Below are 19328 nucleotides of genomic sequence, written 5' to 3'. Positions count from 1 at the left end.
CAAGCTTCAGTAACCTCTAATGCTCGCCTTTAGGTTCAGCTGTTTCCTTTTGTAATCTGTACACACAAGGCATAGAGCAGCCAGGGAGGCCAAGCCCAGCTAGCAACACTCAGCAGAAGCAGTAAGGTAAGAAGAATGCCCTAGAGTCCTGGCTTCAGACTCTGCTCCAAGCATCAGTCCATTGCTCAAAGGTGACTCAGAACTCTTTTTTTTTTTTGAGAGCCCCATTTAAAAGCATGCATACCATTCAGTGATGAACGTTCATATTCAATCTTCTTGTGTTTTTGCCACCAACACATCCTCTGCCTCAGAAATCTACAATCTGTTTTGCACCAGGGAACATTTTCAAAGGTGTTTTAGCTGTCCTTGATTTAGTCATCAAACATTTCTAAGTGCATGCTTGGTGGTAGATGCCAAGAAGACAAAGATGGTCAAGTTTAATCTACTAGCAGAGATGCAGCGAAGTGCTACAGGGACTGGCAGTGGTGAGTCCATACAGGGGTCCCTAGTAAGAGATCAGGAAAAGAATCACAAAGATATGAGCTGAATCTTAGGGGAAAAAGTTGAGACTGCACCAGAGACAAGGGGAGAGAGGTATTCTAGGCAATGGTATAAGCAAATGAGAAGAAATGGATATTAATAGCTTAATGTGTGTAGGATGTGCTTTAGTGTTGCTGGAATGAGTTGGGGTGGAAGGAAATGAGGCTGGAGAAGTGGTCAGGAGCCAGATCATGAAGGGACCATGGAAATGGGCATGCAGCATGTTAGAAGGACAGATTCCTCTGGAAGCTGATAAGCATGGTGGATTAAAGCCGTGGTTCTTAACGTCTCTTAGGTCATAGACTTCTTTAAGTAACTAACAACGGTATGGTCCCTTTCACTGGGAAAAGGTACATACACGTAGACACAAAATTTGCTCACAGTTGCCTGGTTAGGAGTAAGACAGAGGAGCAACTGCAACAATTTAGGTGAGACATGAGGAGGCCTCAACTAAGCCACAGCAAGTGGGGAGAGAAAAGAGATAGATGTGAGAAAGAGAAAGGTGGTTGAGTGTTACCAACAGATCTTGTCACAAATTGGATTTGAGAAATGAGGGAAAGAAAGACATGCATCTAGGATAACTCCCAGGTTGGTTTGTGGTGTAGACAATTGAGTAGAAGGTAGTGTCACTCATGGAGAGGAGGAGGCTTCGGAAGAGAAGATGGGTTCAGTTTGGGAAATGTCGAGTCAAAGGTGCCTTTAGAGCATCCAAATAAAGAAGTTCAGCAGGAAGCTAAATATGCCCTTCCTTTTCTTGTACTGGCTCTCTTGCCCTGATATTCAACTACAAATAGGCTCCTAAATCTCCGTGCAACACTTCTGAATTGAGACAAGTATATTCCCCATTTGCCGAAAGGAGTCCAGAAATGGGAGAAGAAATTAAACTTCGCACACCCAAAATTATTTCACATTTTTTTACTAAAAGAATAGACTTTTATTAAGCGCTGTAAGTTTCTTTCCATCAGCATTAACAGAACAACAGACCAATTTCCATCACAGAACAACTCCTGAGACATTTTCATTCCTTTCTGAAACACTTTCCTTAACTCCTGCAGTTTGCAGTTTCCCCTAAGAAGCATCCATTCAAACTTACATTAATAAACTATGGAGCTTTTGTGGTGAGGTGGGCCAAAAAGACAGGGAATTTGGAAGAGAAATACATATTATCCATCCACTAAACACACTGTCAAGAGCACAGGAGAAGAGATACTAACACAGGAAAAAACAATGAAAGATTTTACTTTTGTCAATAACATCATTTATCAGGGAGCACTAAAAATCAATGACTCCTTGAGTTAAAGTTTCTTTACCTAGTATGTTATTCTAAAAATAGAATAGAATAGAATAAAATAAAAGGTGGATGGGGAAGTGTCTTCTGGGAAGTAACTAAAATGAAGTCATCAGATTTGGCAGGGTTATGAGAGGTTAATAAAATCTGAAATATTTAATTTGTTTCATTTACATGAAAATTCACTAGTCATTAGTTACTACCAACACGGACAAAAAGAGCATCTATAAAAGTACAAGGGCAATGTCAAAAGCTGCAGTGGGCACCCTAGCATAGGGTTTTTTTTATTTTGCTTTTACCTTGGAAAAGATGATTTTGCAAAAAAAAATATATGAAGTTATTTTCTTAGAACATCAAAATAACCTCTGACAATACTGAAGATAATTAGCAGTAACAGGGGGATAAGGGAATACCTGCACCAGCAGACTACTGCAATAAGCCAAGGGAAAAGAAAATGGAAAGTCAAATAAAAGAAGATGCCAAAGTCACAAGAGGGAGAAAAATATAGGGTGACACACAATGGAACAGTGAAAACTTACCCCCCCAAACCCCAAGCATATTTAGGAAATATGCATCAGGAAGTAAACAAGTATAATGATTAAACCTTAGTAGAATTATACTAACTACTTTAAACTGTGGTCTACTTGTACTGTCATTTCAAAGTGGGGTGGGGGAGTCTTAGAGGCTGAAAGGGTAGCACAGACAGGCCCACAGGAGCCTTCTAAGGTTCCAGGGGACTGGATCACTATAACCAAACAGTTACTTCCACATTCTTTCTACCCTACATAAGCATTCCTCCCCCCACCCCCCTCCTTAACCACCCTCCCTAATGCCTTACCTGGCTGTTTTTCTCAGTGATTAAAAACAAGTTAATGTGACTTGGCCAATGATGCCAGGAAATCAAGATGGAGACAAAAATCAAATATCACTAGCCAAAGCAAGTGCCATTTCTTGGGCTATAAAGTCTACCCAAAGTCCTACTGGCTCAGAATGAAAATGATACAAGTGAGCAGAAGTTTATCAGGCCTGGTCCAGACTAGACTGGCCACTGAATAAGGGTGGGAGTTATAGGCTGACCCCAATACACACCAGCAGAAATCAAGAACTGCAAGTCCTTGGGATCAGTGGCTATATACATCCAGGGTGCTTTTGCTTGTGGCCCTACAAGGTAAAGGGGTCATTTCTGGGGGTTCCCATATGATGCATGACTTTGTTCAAGAAAGGCCACATCATAGTCAGAAATTGAACCTCAAGTGAAGGATGACAGTCTCTTCAAGTGGTACTCACAGCAAAAAGCAGACTCATGTTCCCTAATTTGAAAGAAATTAGAAAAAGTTAATCTTGCAATTAGAAAAAGTTAATCTTCCAGTAATAAACCTTAGTCTTTCTGGCTTCTAAATTGTATGTTTTGGCAGATAAATTAAAACATGGCCCTTTATGGTTCTTTCTTGTAACCTTACAAACCCAAAATGCGGAATCCAAATAAAAATCAAAGTTGGAAGTGAGACACTTGTTTCACCCTGGGCCAGGCTAGGAGAAAGTAGAGGTGTGTGGAAGGGAGAAAAGCAAGCCGTTTGGCAAACTGGAATCATCCCTGTCAAAGCAGCAATTTTACTTCTCACAGTGAATGCCTACAAAATAATAAATCTTAATGCTGTGAGAGTTAACAATACTGTCACTTGATTGTGTCAAACAGATTCAAGATTCACAGAAACAGCAACTGAAGAAAATGCCTTTCCATATAACTCCAAGTACTTCCTATTAGAAATCGGAGCTAGCTAGCTAGCTATTTAATTTAACACAGCTCAGTGATTCTGGTTACTTTTAGAGCTCCAAAGGACTCCTCCCTCTGTGGCTCCAGAAAGAAATTTCCAAGCCATCTAAGTTCGCTACTAAATCCTTCTCTTGCTGGATACAGAAGTCCTAACCTTCAAGATGTTGTGAAAGGTTGGGCAGGTTAGGAGAAGAGCGGGAACCAAATTAGGGGAGCCAATTCCATAGAGGAGGTTTTTGTACACTTTGTTCTTGGTTATATCTGGCTGGGTATATGCATTCTTGTCATCCTGCTCTGGTTTATGTGAGAAGTGTCTGGGCAGGGGGAAAGGCATTCTAGACCTCCCTCCCCCTGCGAGTTGTGGGTTCTCTTAAATTGGGCCAGACTAGGATAAAACAGTCTGAGACTGTCTTCAGTCTCTCATGATGATACTCATTGTAAGTGGGTAGTGAGCAAACAGCCTTCTGGTTGTCTGGAAAAAAATCACCAAGGACCTACTCTGGGTTAAGGTACATGGGGTTTTTCAAGAAGAGAGAGAACCCTGCTAGAAGTCTAGTCAGTTGTATTCCTGTATAAATGGTACTTCTTGGGCAAGAATATCATAAAGCCCAAAAGGAAGTGTATGAGGCTGGAAGCCTCAACTCCTGAACGAAGACACAATGCTAATCTGTTGCAAGCCATGTTCCCATCCCTCATACTGCTGAGGAGGGAAACTGGAAATGCAAGGCTGTCTCAAGAGTATCTCCAGAAAGGGGGAACAGCCTCTTTGTCCTGGACAGATTCTGGCCTCACTTGGGGGCTGGGAACCTTTTATAGAATACCCCTATAGGCCCGGGCCAGAGTCCTCTGAAGTCTTCCTTGCAAAGCAAATGAAAAGATCCAGTAGTCAAAATGTCAATGAACAAACGAAACAATCTAGGTATGTAAAATCAAATTGCCGATTTCCTCACACTTCCCTACCCCATCTTTCCAATGTTAGTCCTCTCTCCCTCAGGGATTCATGGCAATAAATTCTGGCCTGAGGCCAGTTTGATCCCGGAGTTTCAGATGAGATTTCCTCCAAACTGGCTGCAAGCCCCGGTAATTACCTCCCATCCCTTTTCTCTCTCCCAACCAGGCTGCTCCTTCATAAGGAAATGCCCAACTCTTCCCGATCCTATTCCAACCTCCTGTTTTTACCATACGGGATGTGAGGACTCTGGTCAAGATTAGGCTTGTGACAACCCAACTGTTTGTTGTTCTGAACAGGCAATCTCTGGAAAGCACTTTTTGTCTGCTTTAGAGAAGCCCATCTTCTCATAATTGTGATGGGCTTTGACTTAGTAAGGATTTTAAAATGTGGTCTTTTGAAACCTACCACTCCATAGCAGTGGAAGCATTTCTGGGAAATTCAGTAAATCTTCTGGGACATCATCATGTATGTATGTGTGTGCATGTATATAAATATATATATACAAAATATATATATTTATATATACATACACACATACACATATATTTATATATATATATAAAATATGTATAGATAAATAGATTTGTCTCTTTATATAAAGGGTATGTGTATGCATATAGATACACGCATTCATATATACATCTATGCAAACATCCATACACACACACACACACACACACACACACACACACAAGCACACACAGTCTTTTGAGTTCCCTTTCGTACTCAATTTCATTATATTGATTCCACCCTTTCAGGGTGTGGGCAGCAGGGAGTGGGTGAACTGCACCACATCTTCTATTTTACAAACAATTCATTAGTTCAGAGGCAGGAAAAATCTGCCCAGTACTTTTCTGACTCACTTGAATCCCCCAGTACAAAGGCCATTGGTAGTTATTTTAAGTGTACAAAATTTAAAAAAAATTAAAAAAATAAAATAACCAATACTACCTCACTTCCCTGAAAACATCTACCTATCTGATTGTCAGGTCAGAGCTAGAGGTGGTAGTATAAACTCCTGGCATAGGTGAATGGGGAGAAAGAGTTAAAAGATGTGGATACTGATTATATATGAAGGCCCTACTATTTCATAAAGAAAAAAGCAAGTTAGGAAGCCATATACTCAGAAAACGAAAGTTGGAACTTTTCTATAGGGCCTTACGTGATGACACCCGATAGTCACTGCCTTAATAGGCTTCCAGGGGACGTAAAGAGAATATTGGCACTATATATTCAATTTGAGAACAGGAACTATGCTTGTTGCCATTCATATTTGATCAGAGCTTCCCTAGAAGCAGACCACTGAGTCTGGAAGCCCAAAAAAAGACAGGGAAGGGGAAAAGATGGATACAATAGAACACCCCATCCAAATTCTGGATGAAACTAGGGTAAGCATTTTATGTCCTCCTCTAACTTGGGCCTAAAATCAGAAAAGTATAGGTTTTCCCCTCTTCCTGATCTGCTGAAGCCATCTTCTGCTTGTTATTCCTCTTTCTGTTGTGCCACAGTTCCCAGCTTTTGCTCTCGTAAGCGGCTCTTCTCACCATTCTTCACGGGGAAGTAGCGGTTACCATTATTACACACACTGCTGTCTCTGGTTAAGGCACACTGTGATGGAGCTGGAAGATGATCATTCTTCTCTTCCTTGATCAATGTGCCATTGTTTCCATTTACCTGTGAGCGAGACCGACCTTGATGAGGCTCCAGGGATTTAGAAACTCCATCTGAAGTGCTCTGTCAAAAACAGAGATATTCAGTAGAAATGGTAATCCCAAACTGGCTGATCCTTCCCAAGCATGTTTATAAGTTAGCCTGCAGAAACTGCTTCAGTTCTTCAAAAACACCAGAAAGCCCAAAGCTTGTTAACACCTAGTACACTCTGACACTGTCTGGAGAACTTAGGGTGACAACAAATGGATCTGACTCAAATCCAATGGCAATGACAACACAGTAATGACACAGCTACTGTTTACAAAGCTTTACAATATATTTTTTTCAAATGCCAAAAGGGACCCTAAATGGTAGATATTATGATGCCCCATTTACAGATGAGGAAGCTGAGGCTCAGAAAGATTAAAGTAACTTGCTCAAGGAGACACAGGTAGAAAGTGGTGGGGCCAGGATTGCACTCCAGGTTGGTCAGCCTCTAAAGTTTACTCTCTTAACTTCCACGCAACGCTGTCCAATACTGACAACTGGACATGTAAATGAAAGGAAAAGAAAACAAATGATAAGATCTATGTGCAATGTTCCATAGAATTTTTCATAAGTAAAAACAATCATCTGGTTTTCTTTTAATTTCAGAAATGTAACTGCTCTTGAAATGCTAACGCCATGAACTGTATTACCTTGAAAGTGCAGTACTGGCTCTCAATGAATATTATTAGGAATAATAACAGTGGTTGGGCATGCCAGGTACCCTGATGTTGGTTTCACAGATAAGAAAGACAAATGAGGCTCGAAAAAGTAAAATAACTTGCTCAAGGTCACCGGCATGCCTAGACTTGCATTCAAGTCTGTTTGACTCCAAAGACATTGTTCTTTCCACTAAGACACAACACATAATGGAAGTCTAATACCTGTTGAATTTGTGGTCAATTATAAATAATAATTATTAATATTTATTGAGCACTTCCCATGTTCCAGGTTCTGTGTTAAACACTACATATATCATCTCATTTAATACTCAAAATAACTCTATGAGGTAGATACCAATTCTTCCATTTTTACCGATGAGGAAATTAGGGCACAGAGAGGTTAAGTAACTTGCCCAAAGTCACGGAACTGGTAAGTGGCAGAGCCAGATTCAAAGCTAGATCATTTGGCTCCAAAACCTACACAACATGGGCGTTACTGTGAAGTGTTTCTCAAGAACCTGGAAATAAGATGAAACTAGTAATGGATGGAATTAGCCATGTGAGGTAGTCAACAAAGAAATAAAAATGTAACAAGTAAGTGACTGAAGAATTTGAGAACACACAAAACTCCACTGACCTAGGAATAATCTCAAGAAGACAGAACTGTAATGTAAGAAGATTTAATAAGCTGCAACAATTAATTATCTCAGATTTTGGAGAAAGGGCAACTGAGCAGAAAAAGGAGAGTCAGTAAGGCAATCAGCAGCAGCTCTGTCCAGGGAAGATGCCTTAGCTAAAAACAAAGTCAATGTGAGGCTTTCCTTGGCCAGGCTACCTCTAGAGTAGATAACAGTACCCCCAGAAATCTTAGCTAAGAGAAACTTAAGATCATCTACCATCCCTTGTTTTCCCTCAGTTTCCCCATCTGTAAAATAGAGAGAATAATAGTATCTATTTCATAGGTTCCTATAAGGATTCAATGACACAGTCCATGTAAAGCACTTAGAACATGTTGTGCCTGGCACACTGTAAGAACTCAATGCCAGCTAATGTTACTGTTCTGATTCCATGCCCCCAGGCAAACTTCTGATACCATGGCCTCCCTTTCAGCTTGCTCTTAGACAGAAAAAGCTCTGGTAGACATGGTTAAGAGCATGCATACAAGAGTCAGCCAGGCCTAGGTCTGAATCTTATCTCTAACAATTAGAGTTGTTATCCCGTTTCAGAATTAGCACAGCACAGGGCTTTGGAATCAGTCAGCTCACGCTGGAATGTCAACTCTAATACTAACTTGATGGGTAATTTTGGGCAAGGTGCTTCATCCCTCTGAGCCTCAGTTTTTTCCTGTTTAAAATGGGAATAATAAATACATGTATTTATGAGTGACTGAAAAAAAGTGTACAATATATTGCGATAATTATTTCTTCTCACTGTAAATCAGTACTTTATCTTTCACCCCCTCCCTTCTCTTCCCTTCCCCCACTCCTTTAGCCATATCCACATAGCTATTTCTGTGATCTTGGTTAATGTGAGTCAACCACTTACTGATGGATCCACTATTATTGTACCAAAAATATCAGGTTTTTCAGACTGTATGCCTATTGATCAGTCCCTGAATCATGGTGAATTCATCAAGGCTGTACTACCTTATGAGAGACTATCTGAATGACTAGTTTTCCTGCCTGGTGCAATCTCTTTTCCCTTACTGAGCAGCTTCTGGAAAAAGTTGAAAAGCTTTGGAAAAATCCAAAGTCACTGCTTTCTGGCTTTGGAGTACATTACAAAATGCTTTGCGTGGGGGACTTACCATTGTAGTTCCATTTGGGGCTCAAAATAACATTAAAGCAAATTTGTATTCCTTGAGAAAACATTAGACAATGGGAGTTAACATGGATGCAATGAGGGCTGGTTGTATACATGAGAGCTGAGCTGGGATTGAGGGCTGACAATAAAATTGCCTTGCAGTATGGTCTAGTCAGTGACCCTTGTGAGGATTAGAAACCGCATATAAAATGTCTAGTAGATGGCTTGGAAGAAAGTAAGCACTCAAGAAATGGTAGCTACTATACTATGAGGAGCCCAGCAGTCTGAGGCCATTACAAGATTTTGGATCACTATGGGGGGAAGGGGGGATGCCTATTGAAGACCAGTGAGTTTAAGACCATTCTGAACCATTAAGAGTAAGCAGAATGGCGATGCCTCCTCCCCTCCCATCATCAGCAAAGGCAAAAGTCCAATTTTCTAAGCATCTCTGGTAGCCCCTCAGAAGTTCAGGCATGCTGGTGGAGTCCCACTGTTAACTTCACTTTGGTCCCTTTATGGCTGCATGTAGTGCATGCTATGCTAAGTGTAGGTCTTTAGGACACAGTACCTGGTTTCTATCTTGTGGCCTCACTCAGGGAAAAGGATGACACTGCAGCCCTGTGGGAAGAGCCTGGGCAGGTTAACCCTCACTAGACTGCTAGAGAGCAGGCGGATGAAATCAAATGCTGGGAGAAGCTATGAAAGCTCCCAGGTTTCCATGCCTGATCTCTTGCAAAAAAAACCAACAAAAAACCGACAAGAGGTATCAAACAGAAGCTAGATCATCTCAAAAAGGTACTTACTTGTTTATTTCCTTTTTTATGTCCTTTGGATCCTCTACCAGTCTGTTCTTTTCCATGCCTTTAGAAAGTGGGGGGAAAAGTGATCATGAGGAACACATAAAGCCTGTACCTCCATTTTCACTTAGTTAACTACTCACCTCCTCTAGGAAGTTTGACCCTCTTAAGTTAGATGCCTCTCCTCTGTGTTACCACTGTAAACCTCTATCTCTGTCATTTCTATGTTATACCGAATTGTCCTGTGTCCCAAGTCCTCCTCTAGGGCAAAAACTTTTTCATCAAGGCAGGGCATTTTTATGTTTGCTGAACTCAACTGAAAACTGGCTTTAAAAACGCAAAGTTAGTTAATGCCTCTTACCTTAGTAGAAGGGTTGGATAGCTGGGCATTTTCCCAAGAGCACCTTGATTGACACTAGCTTATACCAACCTATTCAAATACATACCCCTTTCCCGGCCCACCGACAGAAACCACTTGCATGCCAAAGGAGCCATGACCCCTGGAGGATCTGCTGCCAGCCCACTGGCCCACAACCATCCCGGCAATCTCTAGTTTTCCTCCTTGGGGTGGGATTGGATGGAGACCTGGGAAGAGAGGAAGAATGGTAAGTGCAAGGTAGGATAAGAGGTGGAACAAAAGATCTACAGCCCACCTATTCTGTGTATTTCCATTTCTCTATGATAAAAAGACTCTGTGATAACAACAAAGGGTCATGGTGGAAGCAAATTTTGGAAGAGGGTGTTGAAGATCTGTACATATCCACTTTAGCAAGTGGGGTGTGCCTGATTCATTTTCCAACTACAGAGCCTGCACACAGTAGGCATTCAATATTTGTGGAGAGAGAATGAGGTCTTAAGATCTAGCTATTGGAAAATTATAGGCCAAAACCACTTTTGATTCAAATACATGTCACTACACACTGGAGGATTAGCCAAACAACCAAACGAAACAAAAAATAATGAAACCAAAGTAACAGTAATTTATGATTAAGAAGTAAGAATAGCAACAGTTGAAAACCAGAACCAATTCAAGACAAGATAGCATATCTCCTTAAAACAGGAAACTCCAACTCTGTGTGTGAGCTCACAAGCACAGTACAGCTCTGTAATTTGGCACAAAAGGAAGCCTTCATAGAATACAGAATTCTAGTAAACCTTTAATTTTTGTTTGTGGAAAAAACCCAAATATTAATAACTCTTCACTCACTTAGTAGGTTGTTAGCAAAGAGCCCTTCATTTATATAAAAGTGGGAGTCTAAGGAACTAGGTGACTAGCTAATCCTAAGAGGGCAAGAAAGACTTGCATTTGGGGATCCTACTGTGGCCCTTAAGGAGTCAGAAGGCTCCTCATGAACCACAAGTAACTGGAGACTAGGCATCAGTGAGAGTTGGGGCAATGGTGAGGACCTCCCAAGAACTTGGCCTTAATTAAGGCTGTCTTCTGAGACACAGTAAAGTCAACATGCAAAGAATGAGAGCAGGCATCTATAAAGACACCTTCAAAGGATGGAATGAATGGCTGGCTCCCTGGTTTGTGAGACTTAATCATTACTTGATTGAACAGAGCAGACATTCACACTGCTCCTCTAAGCACAGCCTTGAGCTAAACATCCATGCTGAATTTAGTGACCCTAAATTTAAGACAAATTTCAACTTCCAGCTTTATTATTTTTAAAGTGACGAGCAATACACAACAAACACTTCAACCATAGCACTCTCACCTGATCACAGAAACTTGGTATTTCATGTTAAAATGTCCCCATTAAAATACCCTGTTTTGCCAGGGGACAGGTTGTTTGAATTATCAGGGTCAGTATCTGACCTACCTAAGCAAGAACGTCTGTTCATTATTAAGCCACAGCTCAGATATCACCATAATGTATACATACATGTGTGTATATACATGTGTGTGTGGATCCATGTGAGTGTGTATGTATTTGTTTTCTTCACTAAACTGCAATCCCCTGGAGGGTACAGACTATGACTTATTTCTCTCCATGCTTCTGGAAATGTGTTAGATCTACCCTCAGAGTGGAAATGGGTACATCAAGCTATGGCTGTTTGCTGACACTGGTCATTTACTTACCTACCATTGCTCTTCCTGCAAGCTCCTGTGTACATCTGCCTATGGGGAGAGAGTGAGCTAACCAGCAACCATGAAGACCCAGTTCACATGAATTACAGTTCTCAAAAGTAATAAATTGACAAAAAAAAAGTAATAAAGTGACTCTTGGTTTCTGCATCAGTTACTTCATGAGTGGTTTGGTGAGAGTCAAATCCTTAGGGATCAATCACCTCTATGGAGAGTGGTCTAGGAAGACAGTGGGCTCTCCTCCGCAGGCTACACCCCTCCATCTAAGTAAGCTCCTCTTCAAACCACACCATAGCACAGAAGGTAAAGATATATGTGAAACTGCTGATTCTGTAACTGGCAATAATTACTGGATGGGTTACTATGAAATAGATTGAGTTTGACAAACACCTCATTCTTAGGTACTGACCTGCAAACCCCCGGCTCCTTCCTTGAGGGGGAGGTGGCATTGGGCCCATGGCTCGGGGGTAAAGTGAAACAGGGTAGAGAGAGGGCACCATGGGAGGCACAAAAGTAGGTGATGGAAGTAGAGCAGAAGGCGGTGGATGGTTCATGTAGACTCCTTCAAGGATGCTCTGTCTCATCTTCTCCACTTTGGTTGCCAGGTCAGCCTTCAAATGAGGGACGGAATAATAATAACAGCTGCCATTTTTTGAACTTATCCCATGTTTCAGGCACAGTATTGGGCAGTCTAGGTACAGTCTCACAAGTCTATTCCCACTAAAGGAATCGAGGCCTGGAGTTAAATGGCTCAAGGTGACATACTCAGGGAAGCCTGTCTGGCACCAAAGCCCCCACTCTTTGCATGACACCAAACTACCATCATACTAGTTCTGACTGAGGGCTTGCGAGGCACCTTGACTAGGTCAAGGAAGACAAATATAAAAAGAAGTATTTACTAATTGTCTATTACACAGCCAGCAATAGGCTAGGTTATTTTTTTAAGGGGGAGGTAACAGAATAAGGTAAAAGAGAGAACAAAACTTGACATATACAAACCCTTTTAACCTTCTCCCCCATACCCAGGATCAGAGCCCATGACCTCTGTCCAGGATAAGTCCATGCCTCTAGTCCAGAGGTCAGGAAACTTGTTCTGAAAAGGGCCAGATAGGTTTTGTAGGCCGTATTGTTTCTGTCACAACTACTTGACTCTGCTACTGTAGTGTGAAAGCAGTCATGGACAATATGTAAATGAATGAATGTGGCTATGTTCCAAAAAGCTTTATTGGAATTAAAAATTCAAATTAAAAAATTTTTTTAATAGTTTGCTGACCCCCTGCTCTAGTCTCTCAGCTTATACCCCACAAATGGACAAAGAAGTAAGTAAGAGCTCCTTTCCCTTGACTTCTCTCATCTTTCCCAAGGTTTTACTGCAAAAATATCCCCTGCTTTTACTCTGTCATCCACTTTACTACCCTCTTCTATTTCCAAAATAGTTCCTTTATAAAAAATATCATCACTTGGAAAAATGACTTACAGTTTTTGTAAATAAGGGAACTGAAATTCTAAGAATTGGGGGAAAGGCATAGAGTATATCTGAGTATTCCATTGGGAAGAAATAACTTGGAGCCAAAAAAGGAATATGAAAACTTGAAGCTCATTTCAAAAAAAAAAACCCTTCCCAACATGATTTTGTAACATGTACATATCAGACTCTGGGCCTTTGGGATCATCCTTGACCAAGTTAGGTTAAGGTCAGACACATTCTCCCACTTCTGCTACCTCCTTCCCCAATGTCTCTGCTCCTTTTCCGCTTTCTGTCATTCATCCCCACAGCAGATCAGAGACGGTCTTAGTAGCTGCCCAACATGTGGTACCTGGCCATCGCAGAGCTCAACCAGGGATACTCGCTCCCGGCCTGCTTTAATTAGCTTGCTCTGGAACAGCTTGCCATCGAAGTAAATCCAGGGGCAGCAGTGTTCCCAAGGGACTGGCTGGCCACAGGCATCATTAGCAAACAGAGCTGTGTCGACCCCACTCATGAAGAGGGCAGCAAGCTGGATCCCTCGAGCATCCAGTTTCTCAATCTGAAACCACCACAGAGGAAAAACTGCCATTAAGAAATTACTGTTAGTGCTCACTTCGGCAGCACGTATACTAAAATTGGAACGATACAGAGAAGATTAGCAAGGCCCCTGCACAAGGATGACATGCAAATTCGTGAAGCGTTCCATATTTTTATTTACAATAGCCAGGACATGGAAACAACCTAAGTGTCCATCAACAGATGAATGGATAAAGAAGATGTGGCACATATATACAATGGAATATTACTCAGCCATAAAAAGGAACAAAATTGAGTTATTTGTAGTGAGGTGGATGGAGTTAGAGTCTGTCATACAGAGTGAAGTAAGTCAGAAAGAGAAAAACAAATACAGTATGCTATCACATGTATATGGAATCTAAGGGGAAAAAAAAAGTTCATGAAGAACCTAGTGGCAAGACGGGAATAAAGACACAGACCTACTAGAGAATGGACTTGAGGATATGGGGAGGGGGAAGGGTAAGATGTGACAAAGTGAGAGAGTGGCATGGACATATATACACTACCAAACGTAAAATAGATAGCTAGTGGGGAAGCAGCCGCATAGCACAGGGAGATCAGCTCGGTGCTTTGTGACCACCTAGAGGGGTGGGATAGGGAGGGTGGGAGGGAGGGAGATGCAAGAGGGAAGATATATGGTGATATATGTATATGTATAACTGATTCACTTTGTTATAAAGCAGAAACTAACACACCATTGTAAAGCAATTATACTCCAATAAAGGTGTTAAAAAAAAAGAAATTACTGTTATTGGTTACATTTGCTTATTCCTGTTTTGCTGATTATTCCAGTTAAGTTAGAACATGTTGCCTTTCAATACAGACATTTGAGTGCATAAGCAGCCTCTATCCATTTGTTTCCCTGAGATGGTTTGGATGATACTCATTACCAAAAAAAAAAAATCAGCTTTAAAACCTTAAAAAGACACCCACTTGAGAAACCATTTTTTCTGCCTGTCAAGTTAGAAAAAAATTAAAACAAAACTAAAGACCAAAAGAACACCCAATGCTGATGAGGATATGGTGAAATAAATGGGCACACTCAAATAAAACTAATGAGTAATGTATATTACAATTAAGCAATATATATCAAGAACCTTAAAAATGTTCACACTTGTTGACTCAGAAATTCTACTTTTAGGAATCTATTCTAAGGAAGTAGAGATGTGAATAAAGCTCTATGCATAAAGATGTTAATTACAGGACTTCCCTGGTGGCACAGTGGTTAAGAATCCGCCTGCCAATGCAGAGGACATGGGTTCGAACCCGGGTCCAGGAGGCTCCCACATGCCACAGAGCAACTAAGCCCATGCGCCACAACTACTGAACCTGTGCTCTAGAGGCTGCGAGCCACAACTACTGAGCCCATGTGCCACAACTCCCGAAGCCCACGTGCCTACAGCCCAAGCTCCGCAACGAGAGAAGCCACAGCAATAAGGAGCACGCGCACCGCAATGAGAAGCACGCGCACCGAAACGAAGAGTAGCCCGCACTCGCCGCACCTAGAGAAAGCCCACACACAGCAACGAAGACCCAATGCAGCCAAAAAAAAAAAGATGTTAATAATTACATATAATAGGTGAAAACTGGAAACCAAATGGCCAACATTAGAATAATTAAATGATACATCCATATGATAAAATATTTAGCAAAAAATTTAAGACGTAGAAAATATGTGCTATATGCTATATAAGTTTAAAAATACAGTATATAATTACATAAATAATATTTCAACTATGTAGAAAATACATGACAAAAGGCTGGAAGAAACCATCAAAATGTTCACAGTGGTTATCTCAAGTTGTCCTGTTAGATGGCTTTACCAGGAAAAGGGGAAGTACTTGCAGGCCCCCTCCTAGGTGTGGTGTGGAGTTGTCAGTACCTGCTCTAGCACCAGGCAGTATCACATTTACTGTAAAAAGGAACCAACACTGTCTGTCTAAGACTGTTTTCATCTTTTCCTTAGTTGACCCCACTGAAATCAAGATTTTGTAAGACTTACTAGACTTTATCTTCTAGTTTATACTAGGGCCTGAAAGGACCATGGCTACTGAAGTCAGAAGAGGAATGTCCTGCATTAGTACCTAATACTTATTGAGTACTGTGTACTTAAAATGTGCTAGACACTGTTCTAAGTGTTTTGCATGGATTATTTTATTTAATATCTTCATAACCCTACAAGTAAGGAAACTGAAACTACAGGGGTTAAGCAACCTGCCCAAGGACACATAGCTAGAAGGCAATGAAGCTAAGATTCAAAGTCAAGGCAGCCTGGCTTCAGAGCCTGCCCTCCAACCTACTATATTCTACTGCCTTCAGTTATATGGTGGATTTACTTTCTTCCTTACGCTTTTCTAGACTTTCCTCTAACACCCAATAAGTATTATTTAAAAAGGGAGGGTACCACAGGGAATTATACCCATTATCTTATAATAACCTACAATGGAATATAATCTGCAAAAGTACTGAATCACTGTGCTTACATTTGAAACTAACACAATATTGTAAATCAACTATACTTCAATAAAAAAGGGAGGGTGGACATTTACTGAGAGACAAAGAGAAAACACCAGGATAAGTCCCCTGTAGCATCCTTTGTAAGAGTTGGAAACCTTACTGTGGTCTATGGGCCACAACTTATTTGTCTTACACAATATCCATTTTTTCTACCCATTCTCACCTATCACTATGTGAACAGTGTTGGCTTTATTAATAGACATAAATATTTGGCTAAAGTAAATCAAACATTTACCTGCAGAACTTACTCTTCTCCCCAGCTCCAGGAAAAAAAGACCTAAAATAAAGCTATGAGTTCATAAAAGAAAGAATTTAAATGAGGATCGATCAAATCACCTTGAGTTCTTGAAGTTGATCTGGTTCATAAAGCTGAGTAGATACTGCCTGTGCAAGGAAGGTGTCTAGCTCATGGCGATGCAGGATTCGGCCACCAGGCCACTGAACCATATATCTAGAAGATAAAAGCATCATTAAGTGACAAAAGCTCATTTATTCATTTCACAAACACTTATTAAGCTAAGAACCTATCATGGGCCAGACCCTAGCTAGGTTCTGATAATTCCAATGAAATAACGTAAAAGAATCTCTGCCTTTGGTTATTTACAGTCTAGGTAGTAGAGGAGACAGGCACGTACGTCAGCAAAGACAGGACAGTGTGTTAAGTACCAAGACAGAAGAATGCACAGGGTGCTATAGGAGCACAGAAGAGGGCTACTACTGGAAGAGTAAGGAAGGCATCCTGAAGAAAAATTCAATAGGAGCTGTTACAAAGGGCTATAGAAATCAGTGAGACAAATGGTGGAGAAAGGATGCTCTAGACTGAGGGAACAGCATGTGTAAAGGCACGGAGGTGTGGAGTTCAGTATGATATACCAGGGCCCATAGTGCTGGAGCTAAGCGGGTTTGCAGTGACAGGAGGCTAGATTAGAAAGTAGGCCAAACTATGGAAAACAGTGTGGAGGTTCCTCAAAAAATTAAAACTAGAATGACCACATGATCCAGCAATTCTACCTCCTGGAATGCTATATCCGAAGGAAACAAAAACATGCACTCGAAAAGATACCTGCACCCCCATGTTCATTGCGGTATTATATAGCCAAGACATGGAAGCAACCTAGGCATCCATCAATGAACAAATGGCTAAAGAAGTTGTGGTGTTTATATATACCATGGAATATTATTCAGCCATACAAAAACGAGGAAATTCTACCACTTACAACAACATGGATAGACCCTGAAGGCATTATGCTAAGCGACATAAGTCAGAGACAGAAAAATATTGTATGATCTCACTTATATGTGGAATATAATAATAAATTTTAAAAACCCCACCAAACTCATTGAAAAGGAGATTAGATTTGTGGTCATCAGAGACAGGGGATGGGGGAGGTGGAGGAGGAGGAATTAGAGGAAGGTGGTCAAAAGGTACAAACTTCCAGTTAAAAGATAAGTAAGTACTAGGGATGTAAAGTACAGCATGGTGACTATAGCTAACACTGATGCATGGTATATAGGAAAGTTATTAAGAGAGTAGAACTTAAGAGTTCTCATCATAAGGAGAAACTTTTTCTCTTTTATTTTTATTGTATCTATATGAGATGATGGATGTTAACTAAAGCTATTGTGGTAATCATTTCACAATGTATGTAAATCAAACCATCATGCTGTAGACCTTAAAATTATACAGTGATGTATGTCAATTACTTTTCAATAAAACTGGAAAAAAAAAGAAAGTAGGCCAGATTGTGAAGGGTCTCAGAAACAATATTAAGAAATTTGGACCTTCACCCTGAAAATATATGAAGACAGTTAAGGATTGTCAGCAGGAGATTGGTTTGATATTGACTGGCTCAGAGGGTAAGGGACAAGAGATATGGATACCAGTTAGGAGGCAACTGAAGCAACCTGTGGCCAAAGAGGTCTGAACAAAGGCACTGGCTGAGGGCATAGAGAAGGCCAGGGGACAAAGACAAGAGTTATTAAGATGATATATTTATCATATTATTATTACTAGTATTTACATTATTATATATACTATATAAAGCATTAAATATTACATTATAATATATGCAGAAAAGTATAAGTTATTCATAGGAATAATACTTACTACATGCCTTTTGTATTCTAGATACCTTGCCAGGAACTTTATATACATAAAAAGAAGTAGCAAAGAATAGAGACTTGGAGTCTGACATACTTGGTTCCAGTCTAGGTTCCACTACTTTTCTATGTGACTCTGGGCAAATGCCTAAACCTCTAGGGGCTTGAGTTCACTCATCTCTAAAATGGGGATAATACTATCTAAATCTCAAAGGCTGTAATAAGTAAAGGAGAAAATGAATGTAAAAGCACTTAGCATATGGCATACCAGAACTCTTGGTTACTATTTGTAACTAATTCAATCATGGTATAATCCTTCTTTTACTATTTGGTGAAACCTCCCATATCTTATATTAAATTCTCACACATACAAGAATCTGTTTCTACCCTATTTATTCTGTGTTTTATTTCTCATGCCAGGACCATACTGACTTAAATTTTAAATATGCTTTAATATTCAGTGGTCTCTACTTTTACGCCATGTCTTTCCTCCATGTCTTTGAATTTTAAGCAACATTTATGATTTTATTCTGATTACAAAAGTTCAACTTCATTCTCATTCAGAAAACATTTTAAAAGCCAAAAAAAGTATGAAGAAAATGAAAAGTAAAAACGGAAATAATTTGTAATCTTACCATTTAGATATAACCACTGTTAAGTTCACGATTTTGGCTTCTTTCTTCCTAGCATCTCAAATCTCAATTTTTTCTCTCTCTTTCACACTATATATAGAATATTATATCTTGCTTTTTTCACTCAACATAATACTATAAGAACCTTTCATTCATTAAATACTTTTCAAAAACATGATTTTAAATGACTGTATGTTCCTCGTATGTTTATCAATTTACTTAAATATCCTATAATATTGGACACTTATACTGTTCATTCTTTTTCTTTTATTATAAAAAATACTACAAAGATATTCACATATATAAATCTCCCTGTATCTCTGATTATTCATTCCCTTAAGATAGGTTTCTAGAAGTGGAATTATTATGTCAAAGGTTATGTCCATCATAAAGGTCCTCAATACATATTGCAAAACTGTTTTCCAGGGTTTC

The 19328-nt window shown here is 40.1% G+C and overlaps 1 protein-coding gene and 1 non-coding gene across 6 annotated transcripts in view; one reads left to right on the top strand and one right to left on the bottom strand.

Annotated features, from left to right (window-relative positions):
• Positions 1 to 1203: 1203 nt before the first annotated feature.
• The window catches only part of FAM120C (family with sequence similarity 120 member C), a 176675-nt gene continuing 158550 nt past the window's right edge, over positions 1204 to 19328 (bottom strand). The window contains exons 11-17 of one of the 5 annotated variants that reach the window (XM_057538056.1): positions 16501 to 16615; positions 13421 to 13630; positions 12013 to 12214; positions 9958 to 10096; positions 9518 to 9575; positions 6229 to 6288; positions 1204 to 3138 (exon numbers count right to left, since the gene is read on the bottom strand). In XM_057538056.1, coding sequence (XP_057394039.1) covers positions 3130 to 3138; positions 6229 to 6288; positions 9518 to 9575; positions 9958 to 10096; positions 12013 to 12214; positions 13421 to 13630; positions 16501 to 16615 — 793 coding nt within the window. In that variant the 3' untranslated portion in view covers positions 1204 to 3129. Of the gene's footprint in view, positions 3139 to 4406; positions 6289 to 9517; positions 9576 to 9957; positions 10097 to 12012; positions 12215 to 13420; positions 13631 to 16500; positions 16616 to 19328 lie in introns of those variants that run through there. The other 4 variants (XM_057538052.1, XM_057538054.1, XM_057538053.1 and 1 more) reach the window with 4 other exon arrangements.
• On the top strand, positions 13677 to 13783 carry LOC114238547 (U6 spliceosomal RNA). Its single transcript, XR_003623876.1, has one exon. It is a non-coding gene; the product is annotated as a U6 spliceosomal RNA (small nuclear RNA).

Source organism: Balaenoptera acutorostrata, chromosome X (assembly GCF_949987535.1).
Source record: "Balaenoptera acutorostrata chromosome X, mBalAcu1.1, whole genome shotgun sequence".
In the NCBI taxonomy this organism is placed as follows: domain Eukaryota; kingdom Metazoa; phylum Chordata; class Mammalia; order Artiodactyla; family Balaenopteridae; genus Balaenoptera; species Balaenoptera acutorostrata.
This window is presented reverse-complemented; position numbering and strand designations above follow the sequence as displayed.